General features: G+C 43.3%; 1 protein-coding gene across 1 annotated transcript; it reads right to left on the bottom strand.

Annotated features, from left to right (window-relative positions):
• Positions 1-1,373: 1,373 nt before the first annotated feature.
• On the bottom strand, positions 1,374-15,513 carry glis3 (GLIS family zinc finger 3; the record flags this gene model as incomplete). Its single annotated transcript, XM_083669731.1, has 10 exons — positions 1,374-1,507; positions 1,682-1,864; positions 2,859-3,010; positions 4,758-4,872; positions 5,122-5,263; positions 6,113-6,223; positions 6,390-6,551; positions 12,348-13,512; positions 13,748-13,946; positions 15,111-15,513. 10 exons carry the CDS (start codon positions 15,511-15,513, stop codon positions 1,374-1,376), a joined length of 2,766 nt encoding a protein of 921 aa, XP_083525857.1.
• Between the last annotated feature and the right edge of the window lie 9,933 nt (positions 15,514-25,446).

The following is a 25,446-nucleotide window of genomic DNA, read 5'->3' as shown; positions in this document are numbered from 1 at the left end:
GGTTACGGATTGCAGCAAGCAAACTAACGAAAAATATAATAATTATGATAAGCATATTTGTGATGTTCAGATCATTGATTCGGTTCATATAAATCCCGCATATTCCTTCAGTTTAATTTGTTTTTATAGATTGATTTCAGATTAGTCTGAGTCGCCAGATTCAGATTCGTGCGCAAACATGTTAAATGTACATTTGGGCTACTTGGTGAATACAAATGTGATCATTATTGGATCAGTCAATGCAAAACACTGGTTATCCATTTTTTTTTCTTCCCAAGGCGGGACTTCGCCATCATGCACCGCTGGTTGATATAGAGTGGTTGAGATAACAAAGAACCCCCCCCTTTCTCTCTCTGACACACACACACACACACACACACACACACACACACACACACACACACACACACACACACACACACACACACACACAGGTAATGCATCTTAAGCCATACAAGCTTATACAAATCGTGTAAAACAAGGTGTAATAGTGTTATAATCTTATTAGCTATTAAACAGTCCGGTTGCTACCTTGACATTATTTTTGTAGGATATTATCAAATAAACCATGCTAATAATTCTTATGGCACATTCTTATTGGTATGGCACATGGCAAAGCTAATCATGTGCTTGGCATTACAGTAATTGCATACTAATGATACAAGAGGAAGGGGAATTTTACAAGAAACAACTACTTTATACAATTGTAGCAAAGCATCTCACATTTAATTACTTTAAACATAAAAACATCTTCAAAAGTTCCATATCTCACCTCTCAGTGATATGTTCTATATTACAGGCAAAGTGCAGATATTGGAAGTTACAGGTATATGATAAAAACGCCTTCTGTGAGATAATAAAATCCTGGAAATATCTACCTAGATTATTCATTCTGTTCCCCTACTCAAGTTTGCATAGGCATCCACAGAACTGCAATTTCTCTCTGTCTTAATTCTTAGCAAACATATTTCATTGTGGGATTCCTTTGGCTTCTGACTCCCGACTCCTGGTGATATCCACTTGTATTAAGTCAGTATCTTTCAAACTCCAAAGGCATCTAATAATGATCTTTATGAGACGTATGACAGTATGGCTAGTATTTAGTGTTAAATGGCTCTGATATTGATGATACAACTGATGTGAACAGGTCCATTTTGCCCAAGATGTCCAAAACTTGACCATTCCCATCTTGTTCACTGTAGCCTTTATTTTCATCCAAGAGGGGGCATCATACGACACTACCAAATCTATCTTCTTACAGAGAAGTAACACAAGGCTGAACAATGACACAGTTGTCATAGTTTTGTTGAGAGTTGTATCACTGAAGGTGTCTGTCGTAGACAACATTTTGGAAGGAGATAGATTTAACAAAGTCATCCTTCAGTGTAGATACAGGAGAGCTGGCTAGGGCAGCGGTCAACTGCATTGACATGTCGATAGGTGTCCTCTAGCATCACTGGAACTGGGTTCCCCCGCAGACTGTGCGATCCATCATGGAGGTTGTATACTGTGGGGTAGACACACACACACACGCACACACACACACACACACACACACACACACACACACACACACACACACACACACACACACACACACACACACACACACACACACACAAATTGGTATAAGGTTGATGCAAATAAATGCACATTAATCTCCACTGCATATGTCTATTACCTGTGATACCGGACAGAGTTCTTTGGGAGACATCGAACACTTCATTCTGATTGGTGAATGTTGAAGCTAGGCTGTCATCGAACACTGGAAGTTGCATCACGTGACAGGAGTGTGTCTGCCTAGTCGACTTAAGCGTACCATTGTATGATGGAGAGCACACCATCTGGATCTGACCAGTGAAACCTGAGGAGTGAAAAAGAACACACCACAAGACAACTCTCTTTATTTACCACAGATCTGAAGAACAGATGAGGGGAGAAATTGGCCTTTTTCCGTGTCCAATTTTTCCTCTTTTCAACATTCATTTGTTCATTGTTACAGTATGTCTTTCATGGTCAAATCTTTGTGTGGCTTTCTTTTCTACATAGGTGTATGATATGACTGTTTTGTATTATTTTGCTATTTGCTTGCACAAACAAATACATGAGATAAATCACAAGTCATATTGAATACTTAGTGTAAGCATACTGTGAACAAACATAGTGTGAACATACTGTATCATATCTTATTTAAACACTATTACTCTTACACCACTATTACACTAATGTGCACAGACATGGGCTTTGAATAACTTTGTTCTAACAGTTGTCCTTTGCAAAACAATACAAGCTGTGCACAACAATAAAACACCATGTCAACATCACGGCTACAGTAACAAGGTGTTGTCTATTTTAAGCTAAGTATATAATTGAGAGAGAAGCTGGTTCTTCCCACAGAGAAAAACATCAGTCACCTGCTGCACAGAGGATAGAAATACGGTACAATCTACATCTTAGAATCACTGTCAAAACAGACTGTAAAATCACCCACACATTTGTTAAAAGGCTTTTAGCATTACAGTTTATTGTAACTTCATTGCAGTGGGAATCTCCAGTAGGAATTGTGCCATGTTTTCACAGTCAATTAACAATGCCTACTCCATACGTATACTGTATGCAGTTATTGTTCTATGCAGTTCTCAGTGTTGCATTTGTGATGTGATCTGATGCCCCTTATCCCTAATTCATTTATAAATTAAATTAAATCATATTTTGAGCTACATACATAATAACAAAGCAATACAAAGAACAGACATGTTTATTCATTCTTCACTTAAATGCATTGTTTTGCATTTGAGTATGAAATGTGCCAGATAAATCAAGTTTACTTTTGACAACAGATGAGGTACAGTATTTACCTGGGTGTTGATGTGTGGTCGCATGACTGGGTTGACTCAGGGGTGTATTGGCCTTTAACGATGCTCCAGTGGGATACTGGGAGTGAGGAGGGGAGGGACCAAGCAGTTGGTGTGCCCCAGGGCTGAGGTGGTGGGGGGAGTTATCAACAAACCTGAAATGTTACAAGCATTAATTCATATCAGGTTGTTCATATACTGTACTGTAGTAAGATACAGTCAATGGAGACTGTAGAGTTTGACCTGCACAACACCACAATTCACTGCCTTATCTAGTACATACAGACGTAGATGAGTAGAGATGGTAACAGAAACGTGCGTATAATCTGAATCACTCTTTAAAAAAATAAAAAGAGAACGATTTGGTCAGGGGATTAGAGAGAGGACATTGTGAAATGTTGCAGTTTATACATGTTGCAAGATAACCTTGATAATTTGTTCACACTGCTACAAGTACAATGCAATTAATTAAGGGGGATAACTATGCACTGACTGAATAAGGAAATAAGGAAATCACATAAAAGCACAGCAGAAAATGGAAACAGGGATTTTACAATCGATTTAACATTTAGAAAAGTAATTACAGCAATCCTCTCTCCCAGGACTCTAAATGGTATTTTTCAAATTTTATGATTCACTTATTGAATTCCTGAGCCACTTTAGTTGGTGGCTATAGCATCCACTAATGCTGGCCCTCAAGACCAATGAGGCAAAGCAAGGCCTGCTTTCACTGGCCGATTGTCTACCCAGAATCCCGCGGTGAATGCTGCGGCCTACCGCTGCTACTGGAACAATCACAGTCAGTGAGAAGCCATGAGCATCTGGCTGCCCAGAACTACAGAAACCCCTCCTCCTCACTGCCTTTGAAGTGCATGGATGAAGGAATGTTTTTTTTTTTTGTGGGCAGACCAGGCAACAGTGTTGCTGGCCATTCCCAACCTGTAAAACCTCTTCCCAACCGCTCTCTTCACAGCTGAGGTGCAGCACCCACAAAAAGCCTATTGGAGTCTTTCATAAGAGAAGAAAATGGTGCTTTATTTTAATCAGATTATTCTAACTATGAGCTTACGGCCATAAAGCCATGACAACCAATGTTTAAGTAGTTATTTGTTGCAGATCAGTAAAAAGAGAGAAAGGAGGAGAGGCATTTAAATCAGTCATGGCTACAGTCACCGTGCCAATGGGAACTCAAAATGAATAGAAAATACCAACAGGCTTGCCCAACAGATGCAACTGGGCAGTGGGCAAACGGGTAACTGATGCAGTGAAGAGAATGTGCATCTGATCATGGTTTAAAACCATAGCACTTATAAAATAAATATGTCTGTCTTTCAATGTCCTAAACATCTGTCAGGAGACATTAATAAACACACTCCAGTACTTCCTGAAGAGAGTGTGAGATCACTACAATACTAAGTTGTAGAACGTATTTTTCCACAATTCACAGCTTTTTTTTTTACTTCAGTTTTTTGTCATTTTCTCTCTCCTTTGAAACACCAAAATACCAACAGTAATTGGTATCCCAGTAAGAGGGGAGAGAGAGGAATTTAAAAACTGAGCTTAAAGATAATTACTCATTAGTAAACTTTTATGATCACATTACCGCAGTTTAATTTACAGTACTTTCTCAGTATACATTTCTAAGAGGGATATTTTCTACCATAACTCTACAACAAATAAGCAGTAGTGACAGGTCAGATGAGTTTTGCAAGGTCCAGATTGTGACAGATGCCTATGAATTTTCACAATAACACAAAATGTATAAATATCAACAACTTATTCCATAAATGCAAATAGTCCTAGAACATAGAAGATGAAGGTACAAAAACAGGAGCCACAACACAAGTCACCACACAAGTGAACACTCACACAATCAGTCATGATGCGGTAAAGTTGCAGTACCTGTAATTGTCCTGTAGGGGACGCATCTGAGCAAGGTGGGAGCTGTTGGAGGACCCCTGAGGAACAGGGATGGATAGAGACACAGGGTGGCTGAACTGGCCACTGGAGAGCAAATCTATAAAACACAGCCAACATACAGTATATCCATCCATCATCCAGACTCAAACAAACAAAGAACAACACATCTGAAATCATGGCCTTTCACACCCTACTAAGCCTGTCTTTGACCAAAACTACCAAAGCCAACAAACTTTAGATAGAGGCCCATGGCTTTTAGTCAGTAGTTTACGCCAAGCTGCTAGGTTACCACTACTAAGTTCAAACACTGCAAGAGGCACGACCAGAGCATGTGAGAGATGTTTACCTGTGTATAGATCAAGAGAGGGATCTGGGGATTGGTCCAACTTGCTGTCAATCATCTCCAGGGGAGAGACGCTGGGTTGCAGGGGATGGATTGTCAGACAGTCTGTGAGTGCCTCTTGCGTCAATTCAACAGAGGACCTCAGCTTTAGACCAATCACATAGAACAGAGGGAAAGAGGTCAGAATCAATGCACTGAATCTTGGAATGAAAATGCTGAGCTATGAATTCAGAAACTTGCACACTTTATTGCACATTGTTTAGAATTGTCTTTTTGAATATCTAACTGCATAATTAGTAAAACATTTAATGAAAACAACTGTACATCTGCATTCTGCACCAGTAAAATGTTTATGTTTATGTTTTATATGTACACAGAATGAATCCACAATCTAGAACAACTTAGAACTTAGGTAAAAAACAACAAAACAGAAGACAGAGAAGATGACAAATGCGCACCTGACTTGCTATTTAAAGAAGCTGTGCCTTTATATAAGGTAACTTTTTTGAGACAGGCCACCAGCTGTGGGTGTATCTATGGAGACATTACTTTCAATCAAACAAGTTAATTATCATTCCCACACTCCACAATGTAAACAAGCTCAGAGTTTTAACTGTATAGACAACTACTAAGTAGCCAAGTAAGTTCCAAATAGTAACATGACAGAGAGAGAGAGAGAGAGAGAGAGAGAGAGAGAGAGAGAGAGAGAGAGAGAGAGGGGAGTAGAGGGGGAGAGAGAGAGAGAGAGAGAGAGAGAGAGAGAGAGAGAGAGATTTGTAGAAGGCATAATGGTCCTCTGTGGCTCAGTTGGTAGAGCATGGCGCTAACAACGCTTAGGTTGTGGGTTTGATTTCTGCTGGGACCATATATACTGAAATGTATGCACTCACTGCAATGTAAGTCGATTTGGATAAAAGCGTCAGCTAAATGGCATATATACTGTATATATTGTGCTTATTATCAGGTATAACTCTCCAGGTATCTACACACTGACCTTCTTCCTTAACTGCCTCTCTTTGGAGGAGTGGGATTTCACGTGCTTGCGCAGGGAGCTGGGGTCAGTGTAGCGCTTTACACAGCCAGGGATCTGACATGCGTAAGGCTTCTGCTCAAACACACACACACACACACACACACACACACACACACACACACACACACAAAACAAGAGGTGGATTATGTTACACAACCAACCACTTACAACGACGTGTGTGTGTGTGCCGGCGTGTGTGTGTGTGTGTGTGTGTGTGTGTCTGAGGCATGACACTCACAGTGTCCAGGTGTGTGCGCTGGTGTTTGGCTCTGTCACTGGAGTTGCTGAAGGCTTTGTGGCAGCCAGGATGCTGGCACAGATAAGGCTTCTCTCCTGTGTGGCTGCGCAGGTGGATCTTCAGGTTCTCCAGCCGCGAGAAAGCCTTCTGACAGCTCTCAAACTGCAACCACAAAGGGCAAAGAACGTTACAACACAGAGGGCAGAGGGATTCATGCATAGAGGGTGGAGGAACAGTGTGAATTTGGCGGGAGTCTGAATCAATCATAAGCCTGTACCGTGCATGAGTGGTCTCCCAAACATTATTCCAAAACACATTCATCATGAAAACAATAATTTACACATGCCATAAGGGGGTGTGGTGGTCAATTGAACCAGCAGGGGTCAGTGTGTCTGTATGTATTGTGGGTGATGTGGATGTTTATGGCAGCATCAGTCTCACCTGACCTAAACATATATCCAGTTGTATGTCAGTGATCAATGACAGCAAAGCCATGGAAATACATTAGCACAAGAAGGGGGAATTAATAAGACAAATAAGCATTTCCTCCATAGTCTCATGGCAAAAGGATGCCTGCTGAGTAGTGATCCAAATCTGCAAAACAAGTCTCCTTTAGGCGCACTGCACAACCACATTGTAATGACCTAATCTTTAAGAGATGTGAATCATCATGGTTTCTTACAGTGAGCCTGGAACTTTGCTCTCCCCAGTCATCGGGTATGGAATGACCTTGCTAAGGCTTTGCTGAGGAAAGTCACGAACCATGACGCATTTTATTATTGTTCCTCCAGGACTGGATTCTTTGCATAGTTATCCAGCTCCCTCAGTCGGCTGCCCAACCAACAAATTAAGCTTTTCCTTTAATATTTGACTCATCAGATTCTTCTGCATTCCTGGGGGAAATATTTGCCCTTTCCTTTGGATTAATAACAGAATCACTTCAGACGGTCTCGCTCTCTCTCTCTCTCTCTCTCTCTCTCTCTCTCTCTCTCTCTCTCTCTCTCTCTTCTCTCTCTCTCTCTCTCTCTCTCTTTCTCTCTCTCTCTCTTTCTGAATCAATATCACAGGGATCTTCAGGCGATAGGAGGATGTTTATTAATTCAACATTATATCCAACATGCCTATTTATATATACAGTAGGAAGAGTGCTACCCACTAAAGATACTACGGTTTTTCTCTCCAAGCTGGCGAACCGCAGACATAAACATATACATCCTACAGAGATAAACCACCAGTACCAGCAGAACACTGTCATCTGCCCAAACACTCACCAGGAAAGGAGAGGAGGCTTGGATTGACCTTCAGTTCCAGTAAAAGGCCATCATTATGACTCCTCCTGATGAGAACCATATGTTTCTAATATCAAAGGGAATGGGAGTGAGGGATATACTTTATGTACTGTATCTGCCCTATGGTAGGCTATGCAACTCAAGGGAGAGAGAGGGAGGTAGATGATGCCTGTTAATTATCCAAGTACTCAGTAGCATTTTGTTGATAGAACATTTTCCATGACTCTACTGTATCATAGCAAATGTGGTGCATTTGAGGTATGTTAAATTCAACTTTGCTGCAAACTGATGGGGTCCATGCAAATATCTCTCCTTTTGTGGGCCTTTTCCACTGTGCTCTAAGGTCTGATTGTATAAAAACCTGTCAGAGGACAGGACTAAACTAAGTCTAACAGAACTTAACAGTAGTGTATCACATAGAGATAGAAAGATACCACTATTGCAAAGTCTCCCCAAACACTGGAGAGTAGTCTTTTACTTTACTCACAGCAGGTTTCTCTGTCCAAACGCTGTCATTATGGTGGCACACCAGCAAAGGACACCACTGAACAGACACTCCAAAACAGTGAAGAGAAAAGGATCAGCTTCAAACCATTCAGACAGGCAACCATAAGAAAAACATAGCACAGACAGAATGAACAGGATAAATGCTCATTCAGACTCAGGGTGGGAAGAGAAGTGAGAACCAGCATCAGACACAAACACACTGCCAGGAGCCCAGCGGTGCCCAGGAGTGGCCCAATGTGGGTATGAATGTTCTTTCACACACACACACACACACACACACACACACACACACACACACACACACACACACACACACATACACACTTTCTCTCTCTCTCTCTCTCTCTCTCTCTAATAAAGCTCAGAGGCCCACTCTGCTGCTGTGAAGGACAAAGGGCCTGAATAGACAGCAACATGGCTCCTCAGTGGAGTTCAATGCCACAGCCAGCCTCTGACAGGTCCTGGCAGTTGCCCATGCCCTGGAGAACAATGGCCAGACCATGCCGTGCCAGCAGAGTCAGCCTAGTGCCCGCTGTACACCAGCTTCTCGCCTCTCTCTCACATCTCCACTTTATCTTCTCCTACAGCAGGGGAGGCCGGTGGAGGTAGACATCGGAGGACGGGATCATTGCAATGCATGGAACGGAATGAGGCATGGTATCAAAATCACATGTGTTATGATACCATTCCCATTCCATTCCGTATGTGTTATGATACCATTCCCATTCCATTCCGTATGTGTTTGATACCGTTCCTCATTCCATTCCATGATTTCTGCCTCCGCCAGCCTCCCCTGTCCTACAGTATCTCTTCTCTTATACTGTATGTCTCACCTCTCTCCCTCCCCTCACCTGACGTTAATGCCTTCCCTTCCCTCACTCTTATCTCCAGCCCAACATCCCCCCTGTCCTCTCCAGACTATATCTTCTATCTCCTGTCACATAATCCACTCTGGCCTCCTCACTGTCTGGAAAACTCTCTCTTCTTCCCCTCTCATCCTTCACATGATAGAAGCAGACAAGCCAAAGGGTGACAGTTGTGGATTCTTTAGGGTGCATCAAAATTATAAAATAAAGCATAACACTGATGATCAAAATGTATGTTCTTGAAATTATTCCTACACCATAAAAAAAACCCTAAAATATCCTGATCACAAGCGGGAAATAAACACTTCTTATGGAGGTTTAAACAAAGAAGTCACCTGTTTTGTTTATGAAAACAGACAGCTAAACGGTAAAAGGAAATAGAAAGGGGGCTTGTAAGGAAAACTGGGATCTGGGATCCGTTTCTTGCGCCAAAATCAAATTATTTCCCTCCTTACAATTGTAGAGATGCCGCTAAAAATCTTGGCAAACCAGAAATCTCATCAGCCTTGTATTCAGAGGCGCAGGCAGGACTAGAATTACAAGCTCTCCATTGTAGGGCAAATTAACTGGATTAGCTCGGAACTGGGGTTATCTTACATTTTAACGGCTTCATGGTGTCAGTGAGTAGGCTTTCTTTCAACGTTTACAACTTCATAATGGATATGATTACTCAAGTGAATTCACCACACCCAGCACAAGAAACTGTATCATCAGATATTAGTGTTTGAAAGAAAAGTTTTCGAATTTTTTTGTTTTTGTAGCAGAACCTGTAGCAGGTTTGTAGCAGACCATAAGACTATAAACTTAGCTGCATATCATCTCAATTAAGAGATTGTCTTTGGTTAATCACAAAAAGGGCACCTTTCTCTGTAATTCACTAGTACACATTAACCATTCAGGAAACAAAGCTAGCCCACGGCACCGGCCATGGCCTCTGCCCTGCCGTTTCCCCTAGACCACTGTACTTCCTGTGGACTCAGAGACACAAAATATCATTCTATGGTTTTGCCATGGCAACTTTGCCAATAAATGCAGTTCTCAGAGAGACTGTTGCAGACTGTTTCATTAGACAGGAAAATAACATACTGTATGAGTGAGGTGGATTAGATTTCAGGACATTTTAGATTTCCCAGAGAAAGGAAGAATTCATTGGAACATGTGACGCAATTAGTATGGATGGCTGGCAAGACATGACGCTTGTGGATAAGCCTTATCAGGCTGAAACCGTAGTCTGAAGCTCAAATAACAACGTCTTCCCTCACGAATGTAGAGACAAATGATTGGATAATACGTTAAGGTGTGCATTGCTGTTCAAACCTCATATATTGCTTCAGTGTTGAAATCTCAGTGATAGGGCCTACTCTAAACACACAGGGGAATTAAGCATGTGTTAAGGAACCGCTCAATCATCATCACCACATACACAGCTGACAGGTACAAGTCATGGCAGGCCTGGTGTGTCTGGACCAGTGTGCTGCGTAATCTGATCTGCTTCATTGTCATGCTACTGGCTCGTGCCTCTGTTTGCCGTTCAGCAACCTGCTTCCTGTCAATCATTCCTGACAAAGGCCAGGCTGGAAATCCTGGACAATTGCTGGCATCTATCATGACGGTTTATGTTGAGTATAACTGGTTCTCTATACAAGTGTCTCTGTTGGGTGACTGGCCCCTCTGACTCAGGGAGATTGGTTGCTCTCACTGTTTTACGTTCAGCGAGTCTGGCTTTTCTGACAGTTTGAGTCAATTAGACTGACCTTTTCATGCTATTTTTTTGCCCAGTATGACTTTTTCAGCCTGTACTGCAGAGTCAAGGCCTTCGGAAGACGGGATGTCAATAGTGTGTACAACGTCTATTCTTTTGGTTTGTCAGGCTGTCGTGACCCTAGATATTTCCCCTTTAGTGCATGATTACATGGTACACAGACCCATGCGACAACTGCAGCCTCCATGGCAACAGGACTGCTTGTGACTAATAAGTGATTGTTTTGGAGCGAAAGGTCAACCACAGGTATGCATGCAGTTAATAATTTACTAACCCAGAGCAGCGAAACGAGACAAGGAAGGAAAATGGTTGGCCTCTTACTCATCTGAACTTTCCATGTGGGGGACTCTCCCCTGCACATCGTCTAGACTGATCAGATGTGTGTGTGATGTCCTCTCACAGTAAACACAACACACATCCAGTTCAATGGCCAACTATCCTAAACCAGAACCCAAGCTCCTTTCGAAATCTGATGTTGATCTTTTGCTGCCTGAGTTCCCAAAGTAATCTCATAACTATAATTATGAGATCCATCTTACTGTGTATCTATAGATGTAGCCGCGACATAGTCTTGAGAACAAACATTAGGAGCTACAGCTGTAGGGAACCAAACATAGTCCTCAGTGGCAGCATGTCTCAGAGCAGCATCATGCCTGAGGGAGCACCTGCCCCAGGGGAATGAAGCCAACCCCTCATCAGAACCAGGTCCAAGGAAACATAGCTTTCAGATGAACTCAATTCAAACCTCTCTCTGTCTTTGGCTCCAGAACCAGACCCGATCAGAACCGGGCCAGGGGGCATCACCTTCCCAGAACGCTAGCCAACTCCTTCACTGGCAGCGTCTTGGCTGCTGACAGCTCATGTGGCTGGTAGAGAGGGCTCGGAGAGAGGGAGAGGGCTCGGAGAGGCCTGTGGCAGGAGGCTGGCTGGTGCCCTGCCAGATCTTAAGCGCTGCACTGCCTTTGTGCTGATTTAATAACTACATAATTGAGTTAACTCCCATGTCAATTATCACAGAGCTCCACTAATTAGCCCATGGCCAGAGTTAAGAAGATGAAAAGACCATATTTCGGACCCGAAAAGGCATTAAAGGGGTACAGCTCGCATACTTCAGGATGTCTGTATCCCACTGAACTGTCTTATTGTGGCTATTAAGCAGCTGAAAGGCCCTCCATAACCTGCAGTGGACAGGAGAGCTGCACTCACTGACCCCCTGCAGCTCACAGGATGCCTGTGGTCAGACAGCCCACTCATGATAATCCACACTCTTGGGAAAAGGATGTGAACCTTTTACTCTCAGCTCCTTAAGTAAAATTGGGTTCATGTGAAGTACACCTTCTAGAGTGGAGGCCCATACAGAGACACTTGCATGTCCACTTTAAAGACAGTGATTATACTTTTCAGGCATTTTTTAGTGTCAACGATATATTACCATTGACTTTTGGCTTTTTTGGTGTGAGCATGGTGTTGATGGGGATCTAGGTCTAGGTCTATGTTTCAATTTGAATTTAAACAATATTGGGATGCTGTATACCGTGCACTTGTTGGGCTTCTCCCCGGAGTGAACCCTCATGTGGATAAGGAGTTTGTAGCGGGCGTTAAAGGGCTTGAACGTGCGTGGACACCCCGCCCAGAAGCAGGTGAAGTCTTCGCCCTTGCGTTGGTCCACATGCAGCTTCTCTATGTGCCTTACCAGCTCCTCCTTTTGGTCATAAACAGCACTGCAGTCCATCCATCGGCAGCAGTGGCCCCCGCTGGAGTCCTCCCACTCCCCCTCTTCTTCCTCTAGCATGGGGAACAGGGGCAGGAAGCTGGCATGCACAAGGGGTGGTGGGGGAGCGTGGGCTACAGGGCCCTGGGCCTCAGCCTGTCCCTGGATGTGGCTGTGAGGTCTGTGGACATGGAGGTGCTGGTGGGAGTGGTATGGGGGCGGGGGGCCCAGGGGAGGACTAGCTGATCTGATGATGGTAGCCAGCCCTAGCTGAAACTGAAAAGATGGAACCAGGCTGTTTGTGGGTTCCTCTCTGCCCCTCTCTGCCTTCTCTAGTGCCCCTCCCTCCTCTGGGAGACACTGCTGCTCCACCACCATGTTAGCCATTTGGCTCTCCAGTGCCCCGTCCTGCTCAAGCCTCTGCATACGGCCACACTCGGTCCCAGGATGAGGGTCAGTCAGTGGGGCTAGAGCCAGCGTGGAGCCTGGGAGACTGAGGAGGTTGGCCTGGGGGATACATCTCCCTCTCACCCCCAGGAAGTGGCCGTAGACCTCGGGCTGGAGGGGTGAGAGGGCGGGGTGAGATGCTGGAGAGCTACGGGAGCCATTGATGTAAGCCACCAGCGAGGTGGGCGAGGTGCGAATCATGGAGTTGAAGTCGATGCCTATGCCGTCCGACAGAGGGGACATGGAGAGGGCTCTCTTTTTCGAGCGACGGGGGCTACTGGTGTCCCCCCCAAACAGGTAGGAAGGCAGGGAGGCAGAGTTGGAGATGCTGGTGCCCCCAGACATGGCAGTGCCAGAGGGCAGGGTAAGTAGCTCGCTCCCCTCGCTGGTCTGGGTAGAGCCCTGGGCAGAGCTTTGCTGTGGGCCCAGTGCAGGAAGGACACGGTAGCCATAGGGCCACTCCTGTCTGCCACTGAGCACGGACTGGGTCTCAGCCAGGCTGAGGGTGGTGGAGGCCAGGGACTCTCTGGAGAGCAAGGACCTGAGACATAAAACATTGAGTGTAAGAATGGTATCAGAACAGTCAGTACAGCATGTACAGTAAAAGAAAAAGCATTTGTGTTGAACAAATAGATGACAAAACAAATCAATGCACCCCAATAATGTATGGACCCACCACTTGTTTATAGAAGCATGACACACATGAGAATTAAGTGTGTTGGTGAGAGTTTACAGGCACTGTATAGTCACCTATTACAGTGGGAAGGTGTACTCACCTGGCGTCAGAGTAGGGCGCCACCAGGCCATGTGGGTGAGGGAGGCCCTGTGGTACCTGAGACCCTGAGGTGTAAGCCTGAGCTGTGGCAGGACACACTGGGCCAAGGCTCTGGACAACCATGGGACTACTGGTGACCCTGAGGTTAGCACCAGCCTGTTGGCCCAACACCTGCATGCTTGGTCCTGACACAGAGTGACCTGGTGGAGACAAGGTCACCATTAGAGGACTCAACACCAAGGTTAAAGTATTCACTTTAGTGCCACCATGTCCCAGATTCAGCATGGTTTGCTTGAATTATTAGATAAATCCAAAAATAAATACATTTCTCCAGAAAGAAAAGAGAATGAAAGGCAACCACATATCAATGATTGAAATGCAGCGTGGCACTCTCCCTAGCCTTTCTGTATTCATCAACACTGTTTCAAGTTAATGGTGAACCCTGTAATATGACATCATTCATTTAGAATCATAGGACTGATGCCTTTATCCTGAGATCTTGAGTATTGTTAACAGCTTGACACAAGATTAACCATAACCATTCCCTTCATTTCATTTCATTAAATATAGAATTAAGCTTTTCAAGTCAATTTGTCTGCCACACATAGTGGAGATGCAATGAACCCAGGGTTCAGGGACTTTTCAGTTCAATAACAGGCAGTTTAGTTCACCATATTAACATAGCAAACTTGTTTGCACACCAGGGACCTGTAGAGCCAACATCTTCAACAGAAATCAAACCCAAACGTGCTGCTTTTTGTCTTGTTCAATTGAAGCTTATGAATACAGGAATTCCCCCTAACAAACCTGAGCAGCCCAGAGACGCTTTCTGCTCTGTTAATTACTAATGAGCTCCTTTTTTTTTTTCTCTTCCTCTTTTCCCTCCATGGCTCATTTAGGGACAAGCTTTCTGCTTGGTTAATTATCAATAAATAAGGGAGAAAGAGGTCTGGGGAGGAGATGTGGCAGGGGTGGGAGGACGACATTGAGGAGAAGTGAAGTATGAAGACGAGTATGTAAATCAGTGCTAGTCGTAGTGTGGGAGAAGGGGCTGAACAAGTCTGTTTACAACACTTCTCTAGGAGTCTGTCTTCTGGGACATGTGCGTACTGTGATCTTTCAATTAAGAGGGAGAAGGAGTTTGTCAATACGGGTCCAGGGAGAGGGGGGTGGTGGAAGTGGTGGTATAAACCCAACATGTTGGGAGAAAATCTCAGATATAGGAATACAGAGTATATTGATTTACATAGATGCTATACTACATGGCTGAAAAGACAATTCTAGGGAGCAAACGTCACATGAATTGCACTGAATTGCATATTGAATGGACAATTGTATTCATCTTGTCCTTTTTCAGAATTTACCTTTGACACCTCTGTCAGAGCAGTCAGACAACATCCCCTGATTGGCGGCCGCTAACGTGGTGGGCGGGAGTTGAGGAGAAGGCACTGGTTGACGTGACAGCTGTGAGACGCTTAATACATGAGGCTGTTTCCCATTGGTCAACACCTGCCTCCGAAGGCTCAGGGCAGGGAGCAGGACAGAGTTCCCAGTGTGTGTCCCAGAGGCCAGGGGTACCTGGAAGTGGACACCCCCTCCTCTGCCTCTGCTCCCCCCAGAGGAGGGACTCAGAGTGGCATGGCGTCCAGGGGACAGAGGGGAATATGTGGGCATCCTGATAGAGGGAGCCTGCTGCCCTGTTATCATGCCCAGCGATGGGGGCACACTGGTGGGGGACACCAGGAGGTGACATCCCTTCCCGTTCATGTCTAACCAAGTGTTTTCACCAGTGCTATTCACACATACAATGTAGTAGAATGCTTAGGAGAATAGTACACGTTGTTCCGCTATACTCCTCTTCCAAATAGTCATGCTTGATTGAGAGAGAGCAGGAGGAGGAGCAGCTACAGTGTCCTCTTCAATAGTGTGTGTCCTCAATGGCCTATTCATACAGACGAACAGTTCTGAAAGAAATCAGAGAGAGCCACGTGTTTACAGACAGGAACAAAATGGAACATATGATTAATCATGGGTAATGGATGTATGTACATTTGAACTCCTACAACGGAATATGTAATGTTGAAAATGATACGTTGCCATTAGGGCTTGTTTCAAGAATGTTCTGATATTGCATCCTTTTCCATGCAACAACACATGTCACAACTTGTCAAATGAACAAATTGAACATTGTACAATTGAAAGGTCATTGCACAGGCACAGCCATCAACACCATCAATATTCCAGTCAGATATTTTAAGATATGTTTTTTTAAAGGGGCAATCTGGGATTCAAACAACAACAATGCGGTCACTGTTTATTATTTTGGTAAACAGCTGAGGGACAGGGCTGGAGAAATGTATCCACTCTCAACAACTGACCATCCATGAGAACAAAACCATGTTTAACCATGTTTGTAAGCAATTACACTGGGTTCTGATGGGTTATGACAATTGAACTAAGCTCATGAGGCACTGATAAATTATATTCTTCAAAAATCAATGGCTATATGTCATTAATAAAAAATAAAAAATCACAGATTGCCCCTTTAAAGTAAAACTCTAAACTGTATAATGAAGGCCATACAGTACATGATTTTACATATGGACAAAATGTGAATTTGAACAAGAAATAAAAGTTTGAAAAATGTATGCAATATAATTCTACTGATAAACCACATCCATTTCCTGTGTGACACTCATCAAAACCAAATTATTTGTATGGACAGACTTCTCATCTTTTATCGAGACTACTATATCTTTCAATCCCTATGTCAACAACATTTTAATGCTGCTGTAGCAATTTAATTTAGGATACTCAGATTAAGGATGCACATTTCAATGATGACTCAATAGTTAAATACACTCAACAGCAAGGTAATTTGCAAGATTATGAATTTCAAAATATAGGTAGGAGTCTTCTTATTAGTCAATGATACTACGCAGAGGAGACATGAATGTCAAAGACATTTTTACTCACCTGAAAAAAATGTTCAGCAGCGAGGCAGTCTTGTGTCAAATCGCGAGCAGTTAGAGTGACATGTCAAAACCGAAAAGTCTATCGTCAAAAATCCTAGGGGATGATTTCTGCGCCAACAATTCGCCGTTACTGTATTTAGGTTCAAAGATAATTAGTCGACATCACCACAAAGTTTACTGATAGTGTATTAGTCGCGAATTTGATAGATTATAATTATGTCTGTTTGTTTGAAGAGTTGCGATGAAGTTTGTCCCTCGGGCTGTTTGCGCTCAGTGCGTCTCTTTGAACACTCTTATGGCCATCGTCTCCAGGGACGGATATCGGTTACCCTTTTGCCCTTGTGTGAGCGTGATGTGATTTCAGGGAGTGTAGAACCTTCTGTAATGCAACTTTATGCAAATGGTAAAGCAGTTGTATACAGGTAATTTTGAGCTGGACGTGAAACAGTTGTGTTTGTACATGTATTATCAGAATGTATAGAATAAAATCAAACTGTCATTTAATAATTTTTCCCGAAACATTTCAGTTTAGTTCAAGTGAGAACTGGTCACAGGAGAAGACAAGAAGAAGAGGTTTCAAGAAAAAGGCAAGTAGAAAATAAATTTTTAGTTAATTAATTAGTATTAGTATCTCTAGCCCTTGTGTGTGTGTGTGTGTGTGTGTGTGTGTGTGTGTGTGTGTGTGTGTGTGTGTGTTTGAGAGGGAGTCAGTCGTTTATGAATAACAGTTGAGGAATGTATTTACATGTAGGCCTATGGAGGGTGGAGGGATGATATCATCATTGTGTCTTGGAGCAGACTGGACCAATATTTATAGTACTATTACTCATAAAGCGTGGTGGTAGTGCTGACACGTGTAGCCTACCACTCCACATAAGAAGTTCCCTTACAGGAAAAAATAAAATCATTGTATTGTAATAGGCTGGCCATATTCATGATTTAAAAGCTAATTGAGTGCCTTTTTCCAGTGATTTCTTCATGTAAGAGCCAGCACACCCATATTGTACCATTTGAACCCTGTTTGTGACTTTATTGGATGTCATACTCAACAAAAATATTCCCAACCTACCTGCACACTGCTCCATCTCTCCCTCCTCCCTCCACCCCAACCCCCAGTTCAGGCTCCATTGTAAGGCACTTTTCTCTTAGCTGCTTGAGTGTTTGCCCTGTGGATCGTGCTCCGAGTTGGCATGACAACCACTGTGTTTACTCTAGAGTGACTTGAGAAAAGTAGCCGTGCTTGGGAACCAGTAGAGGAAGAACTAACTCTCTCATAAACTACAGCAATGAGGCGACGCAGACACTGAAATATGAGACATGAGGAAATACACAGCATACTGTGCCAAAAAATATGCATATGGCATGCTCTTAGAAAGGTGTATGTCAAGAACAAGGAGAACAGAACTGGAAACATTGACACTCACATTTTTACCCAATTCATTATGACATCAAGGAGTGTGCTTTAAGGTAACTGCACCTTTTTTGACCAATGGAGTCATTTTTAGCCCATTCTCCTCTCTAATTTTGCCTGGCCTGTCAAAAGACACACCAATACTGTCAATGCGAGTCCCAACATCCTTTGGAAATGATGTATTATGTCAGATTTGAACTCATGATGCTGCATTGTGCATTTTAAACAATGAGTGACAGTAGTATGTACATGTGGTGGAATTAGCCTCAGCTCTTCACCGAAGCAGATTTCAGTTCGATGTCGGTGTGGCATGAGATCTTGAAGAAATGATGACCTCTAGTGGAGACTACAAGGAGGGCATATCAATCAATCAACTCAAAGGAGGATTTTTGGATTATACCCATGATTTGATCCTTCTCTCGATTGTACATTTTTGTCAATATACATTTCACATTTTCTTAATTATGAATGAACTGTACCATGTCTATTGTTAATCTGTTTACAGTAAAGTAGCATTTGTGAATTTTGATCTGATGCATCCTCATTTTGTGTAAGACATCCCCTTTCTTGCCAGCAGGGGTTACTGTTAAGACACCAATGAGAAGATTGCTATTGGGTCTTCTAATTATCGTAAGCATGAAAAGGGCAATATTTATGGCTTGTGGAGGTCAACTAGATATGACCACATGTTGTTTACATGATTATCATGAGTGTTGAATACTTGCTGGGGGATACTGTCTTCAAGAAGCGATCTTCCACTGGTCAAACTGTGATTTGGCCTCTGCTTCCCCTGGCTAAGCCAGTCACGGTGTGTTTTCAAATGTCAGAATGTAGCAGAATGTATCAGTAGGCGGGCTCAGGGAAACACAACAACAACAACAACAACAACAACAACAACAACAATAACAACAACAACAACAACAACAACAACACCGCAGAAACAGCCCCCCTGACTCTATCTCTTAACAACATTGTCACAGTGGGAATACGATTTTTAGGTGTATGTCCACTGTTATTTAGAGTTTATGGAACCCTTATGGCAAACTTAACTGACTAGATGTTGTATTATTCCCTGAAGCAATTTTCTCCCTACTATTTGATCTATCTGTATACCATACTGTTCAGTAGCTCTTCCTTTTCAGAAACATGCAGTATATGCAGGTTTTTGATGCTGCTCTGAAAGTACTTGAGGAACTCTCTGGTAGCAAGTGAGCGAGAGAGAGAGAGAGAGAGAGAGAGAAAGAGAGGGGGTGGTAACAGTTTCTGAAGGGATCCATTAAATGTATTGTACTGTAGCTGGATTGATGTACTTCTGGGCTCTCTAACACTCAAATAATCAATTTCTATACATAATGACAGGAACAGCACTTCTAAAAGTAGAAACGCACCATGTTCATTTATTCTGATGTCAGTGTGAAAGATCATTGGTGATTTTTCTTGGAATTATATTACAATAGTCACTTAAAGTAATGCATGTCCTACTGGACCCGCAATTAATCCACATTTGATTCGCTAATGACAATCCAAGTCAAACACAAGGTGACTGGAGTCTGAGTCAACCCTTTTAGTGCGGGCAGAGCGTGATTGAGTGCAGTGATTTAGAGTTATCAATTCATTTGAATCATCATCAGAGCCTTTTATTCCTCCTCGGTACGATTCAGAAACCTATTATTCTTTGCGGTGCAAATTAGGCTTTTCACTTATTCCGGAAACAAACTGATTGGCTTCTGGTCCAAAAAAGAGTCAAATAACATGTGTAAATCCATACAGTTCAGAAAAAATCGTGAGTGACTTTCAATGTGCTTTTTAAAATCAGCTATAGAATAGTGTGGAGTGGATGTAATCTGCTTACTTTGTGAGATGCCCGTAAGAGCAATGTATTATCAACCCGAAGGCTATTAATGCCATCGTACATTTATTATCGATGGTGCCATCCGCTCTGCAGATGCCCATATAAAGGAGGAGGGAGAGCCATCCATCCCTGGGCTCTGGGAAGTCAGTCCCATCCTCCAGACAGGGAGGAGTGAGGAAAAGATGGGCCTCCAAACATCCCCCACTTCCATCCATCAAACTCACTCTATTTCACTAATCACCTTTGCAACAAAATCACCCCCAACTGCATAAAATGAATGGATTGCAGGAGAAAACAATCCTCACTTTCCCTCTTTCCCTCTTTCATTCTTGTTTTTTCTCTCACCGTCGTCTTTTTGAACAGGATGACTAATGAAAGAGTGCTGACACAAGAGCTCTTGTGTTAAAAACACCCGTTGGGCTGAAGGCTTGTTTTTAATTTCAGCAGCCCTCCAGGGTCAGGCCTGGGGGTGTGTGCTGTAAACTCACCATCTTCTTTTTGGATGTTATTAAAAGCTTGGTTATGGGACCACTGATGTGATGCCTTACACTGGGCATCCACAGCTCTTTACATGACTATGCCAGTCAGCCATAATGTCCTTCAACACTCCAAATAATAACCAACAAACACAGGAAATCTAGAGATTGTTTGTCACAGGCAAATTAAAGGGTGAAGGAAATGTATTTCATTTTATGATAGAAGTCTTGAAATGGGAATTCATATAGTGACATTTCTTTTATGAGATTCTGTGAAAATTGAGTTCTAATAATCAAACTATTACTCTGGGCAATGGGCATAGAATACACCGTCTGTGACAACCTTGATATACGTGTACCAATTACTCTCATCTTTCTTCCCCATCATTTTTATTGGATAGATGATAATAACTATGATTATATTAAGGCTTGGCAGAGAGGGATGAGGGATAGTTTCCTACTGTAGTTCTGTTTTTTGGGTGAATCACTGAGGTGTTAAGAAATGCAGTGTTGCTCCACTTCAACTATGGAGCAGTGTTGTGGATATCCTACTGTCTGCATTGTTTTCCAGGTTTTTAGAACTAGTTTGAACTTGGAGCGAACATATAGTAGTTCTCATTCTCAGTAGTCCTCCGCTGATCCGTCTCGATTGAATGACAAAATATGTGCAGTAACAGAAGATTATACTCTGCACCACACCTCAGGCAGTTCATGGATGAAGAGCTTTTGAACATAAAACCTTGAAAATGCAGGAGGACATGTGAAACAAGAGACAAGCCCACTGCAAAACATAGCATCATCAAATGAATGCAATTGGTAAGCCTTCAAAAATTGTATTTGACAAGTATATGTATGAGGTTGACGGAATGCGATGTAAGGTCATGCACAGTATACAGGGGTCACTTAGTATGTACTAACACTACTATACTTCTCATGCTGCCCTGGTGGATGAGGTCGTGTGTGAGTTTACACTCGTCATGGCGACCAACAGTGACTCATAGAGGTGAGTGATGCCATAATTCATAATGTAGATATGTGGAGCAGTAAGTGGTAAGCTGTGGATAGAGAGATACTCACTTATTACTATAATTATGATTACCATATGCACTGTGCAGTGGTATGATAAACAAGAGTTGTATGCTCCTGAGAGACAGTGAGGACTATCCGTATAAAGAGTATGAACCATATGGCCAAGATGTTCACAGTCAGGTGTCAAGTGCAGTACAGTAGATCATCTTGTGGTTGTATCGCTCATACAGTAGGTGTTGATGTGAGGAGTTCATTGAAATGGTATTGCTCCCAGGTGTGGCTCTGTTTAATTGATGTAAGTGTTATAGCTGCTAGGTTTGGAGAGATAATGTAAGTGTCACTGCTGATGGGTTTGTGGGAGAGTTAATGTAAGTCGTGTTACTGCTGATGGGTTCGGGGAGTTAATAGAAGTGGTATTGCTGTTGGGTGTAAAGGAGTGAGGAGTCCTGATGCCTATGATCAGTCTCAGTGGGGAGCCCGGCACAGGCAGCGGAGGGTGTGTCATTAGACCCCTGCCTGGAGCCTCCTGGTCAGGGCCTCCACACATTCGTCTTCATTAAAGAGGTGACGCTGGCTCTTCTCCGAGCAGATGGTCGTTAATAGCACCCCCATGCACTGGGACGGTACCTGGAGGACACCCATCACCCTCATCTAATGGCACCTTATAATCACACAAGCCCAAGTCTGAGTGGAGGAACCCTAGCAGGCCATCTGACAATGACACAAGGTCGATCCTAAGTTTCTGCTCAGACATTCTGTGAAATAACAGTCTAAAGAGATGGCCCATGTGACATACAAATCACCACATAGACCAACAGCAAATTACTTTAGCAAGTACTGTAAATCATGTGACTTCACTTTCCCCAATGGTTTGGTTCACATTGACTAGATTAGCCTCCATTATGTGTGATGCCAAGACCTATGTAACTCTCTCAGTGTGGTTGTTATGCTTCCACTCCCTCCAGTCAACTGTTCCACCTTTCCTCCCCTGTCGGATGTATTCCTTTCCCTGTCCATCTGGCTGTCTGTCCAGTGGCGTTGTGAGGGTTGCAGGTGTGTTGAGACAGATGTGAAGGCAGGGATCAAGGTGGAGATGGCAGGAAGGTCAGGAATAACATCCAGAGCACTAAGTGTGGACAGATGAGCCCTAAGGCGGAGAGGAGACAGCGGTGTGGGTACGGTCTCGTCCGATCTGATCTCATCTACAGGTGCATCTTAGTGGACCATGACCAGAATGATCTCTGAACTCACAAGCTTGTCTCTGGACAGTCTGTAAGGGGATAAAGAGTCCAGGTACTGTAGAACCTTCGGAGTGAGGCGTGACCAGAATGTCATGCCACCTGATGCCAACTTTAACAGGGTTATAATACCATTGTGAATAAGCTGCTTTTGACCAACACTCACCGGCCACATTATTAGGTACACCTGTTCAACTGCTCGTTAACGCAAATATCTAATCAGCCAATCACATGGCAGCAACTCAATGCATTTAGGCATGTAGACATGGTCAAGATGACCTGCTGAAGTTCAAACCGAGCATCAGAATGGGGAAGAAAGGTAATTTAAGTGACTTTGAACGTGGCATGGTTGTTGGTGCCAGACGGGCTGGTCTGAGTATTTCAGAAACTGCTGATCTACTGGGATTTTCACGCACAACCATCTCTAGGGTTTACAGAGAATGGTCTGAAAAAGAGAAAATATCCAGTGAGCGGCAGTTCTCTGGGCCGAAAATGCCTTGTTGATGCCAGAGGTCAGAGGAGAATTGCCAGACTGGTTCAAGATGATAGAAAGGCAACAGTAACTCAAATAACCACTCGTTACAACCAAGGTATGCAGAAGACCATCTCTGAATACACAACACGTCGAACCTTGAACCAGATGGGCTACAGCAGCAGAAGACCACACCGGGTGCCACTCCTGTCAGCTAAGAACAGGAAACTGAGTCTACAATTCGCACGGGCTCACCGAAATTGGACAATAGAAGATTGGAAAAACGTTGCCTGGTCTGATGAGTCTCGATTTCTGCTGCAACATTCAGATGGTAGGGTCAGAATTTGGCGTAAACAACATGAAAGCATGGATCCATCCTGCCTTGTATCAACGGTTCAGGCTGATGGTGGTGGTGTAATGGTGTGGGGGATATTTTCTTGGCACACTTTGGGCCCCTTAGTACCAATTGAGCATCGTTTAAATGCCACAGCCTACCTGACCATGTCCATCCCTTTATGACCGCAGTGTACCCATCTTCTGATGGCTACTTCCAGCAGGATAACGTGCCATGTCACAAAGCTCAAATCATCTCATCAAATCAACGTGACAATGAGTTCACTGTACTCCAATGGCCTCCACAGTCACCAGATCTCAATCCAATAGAGCACCTTTGGGATGTGGTGGAACGGGAGATTCGCATCATAGATGTGCAGCCGACAAATCTGCAGCAACTGCGTGATGCTATCATGTCAATATAGACCAAAGTCTCTGAGGAATGTTTCCAGCACCTTGTTACAGACTTGATACAGACATTTAGAGGCTGCAAACTCATCCAGGCATGAGTGTAGCAATACGCCATGTTATCCTGTGCAGAGTTCATTGTTAGAGGAAGAAACAGCACACTCCCAGTAGATCTGAGGTACAGTTCACTGCTTTCATACTGAGGATGTCAACAGTGATTTGTGAAGTTGTAGATCTATAAGGTTGAGTTGTAAAATGTGTAAGGTGAATGTCATCTCCATCTCTGCCATGACCGGCTCGTCATAAATCTCCAACAGTCACAAAAGATCCCAATTACTGGGTTACTGGGTACTGAACTGGTTGTGTACTCATTCCCCACTGAAGAGCAGGGTGTCAGCGCAGTGACTGTGTTATCCATCTTCGTCATATTCATTATGATCCAGCAGACGCAGGTGACACGGCTCCTCTCCCGCTGCACCAAGTCATTAGAGTGACTGACTGACACCTCCATCCTGGGGAAGCCCCCTTCCATCCATACACTACTGTGGTAACAGGAAGGTCCCTCTCTTCTCTCATTAAAATGTTCATAGAAGAGTCTGATGCTGCTCTCTCTCTCTCTCTCTATTGACTGTGTGTTTTATTATGTCTGCAGGATGATGGTATCTCTGTGTTGTTAAGTCAAAGGAAAGCAGTGGGCAGGCAGAGCGGCGCCGTCTACTGTGCATGAGGGTCAGAGGTCACACAGCAGGGGGATCACCACAGATCATTTGTTCTGTCATGATTATCTTCTGCTGTGGCTCTCATGAAAAGAGGTGTTTTTGTTCTACTCGGACAGAAGACAGGTGATTGAAGGAGGTGTCAGACAGACATTGGTGGCATGTTGAGGAGACGTTAATCCATCTTTAACACTCACTTATAATGAGGAGTGTACACTAGAGGAATATCCACATGGACACATGAAAGATGCAAGGAAGTGCCAGACTATGTTTATGTGTGGTGTGGAGACAGTCTGGAGCTGTGCTTTGAAGATAAATGTTGCAGAGGGAAACATAAAGAGACAACTGCATCAGCTTTTCTTCTCATAGGCCACAGTATACAGATAGATTTTAGGCACTTAAAATACTTTTGGGTTGGATCATTTTCATATTCTCTTGCACCTGAGGTAAGGTCATTCCATTAAGTTTTGGGATTTACATATAAATTGAACACACTGTATTATCAGACCTCTAGTCTATTTCCGGCACTGTATCCCATTATCTAACCTGCATACTTCAACAAGCATTTAATTGTGTCTTTATCTTTACTTATATTTCATTATGTTTCAATGATGTTGATTAAAATACATTTAACTAATAACGCCCCTATGCCCTGCCCCTTTTCCCTCCCCTATTCCTTCAGTGTACGTATTCTAATGCATTCTGGGCGTCTCTGTGTCCTGGAGGTAAAATAGGGAATGTTCAAAATGCACTATAATATGAAAAGCAATCAAATTTTCTGTGTCAGTAA

Source organism: Argentina silus (assembly GCF_951799395.1).
Source record: "Argentina silus genome assembly, chromosome: 5".
In the NCBI taxonomy this organism is placed as follows: Eukaryota; Metazoa; Chordata; class Actinopteri; order Argentiniformes; family Argentinidae; genus Argentina; species Argentina silus.
The sequence above is the reverse complement of the archived record's forward strand: the minus strand, read 5'-3'. Positions and strand labels throughout refer to the sequence as shown.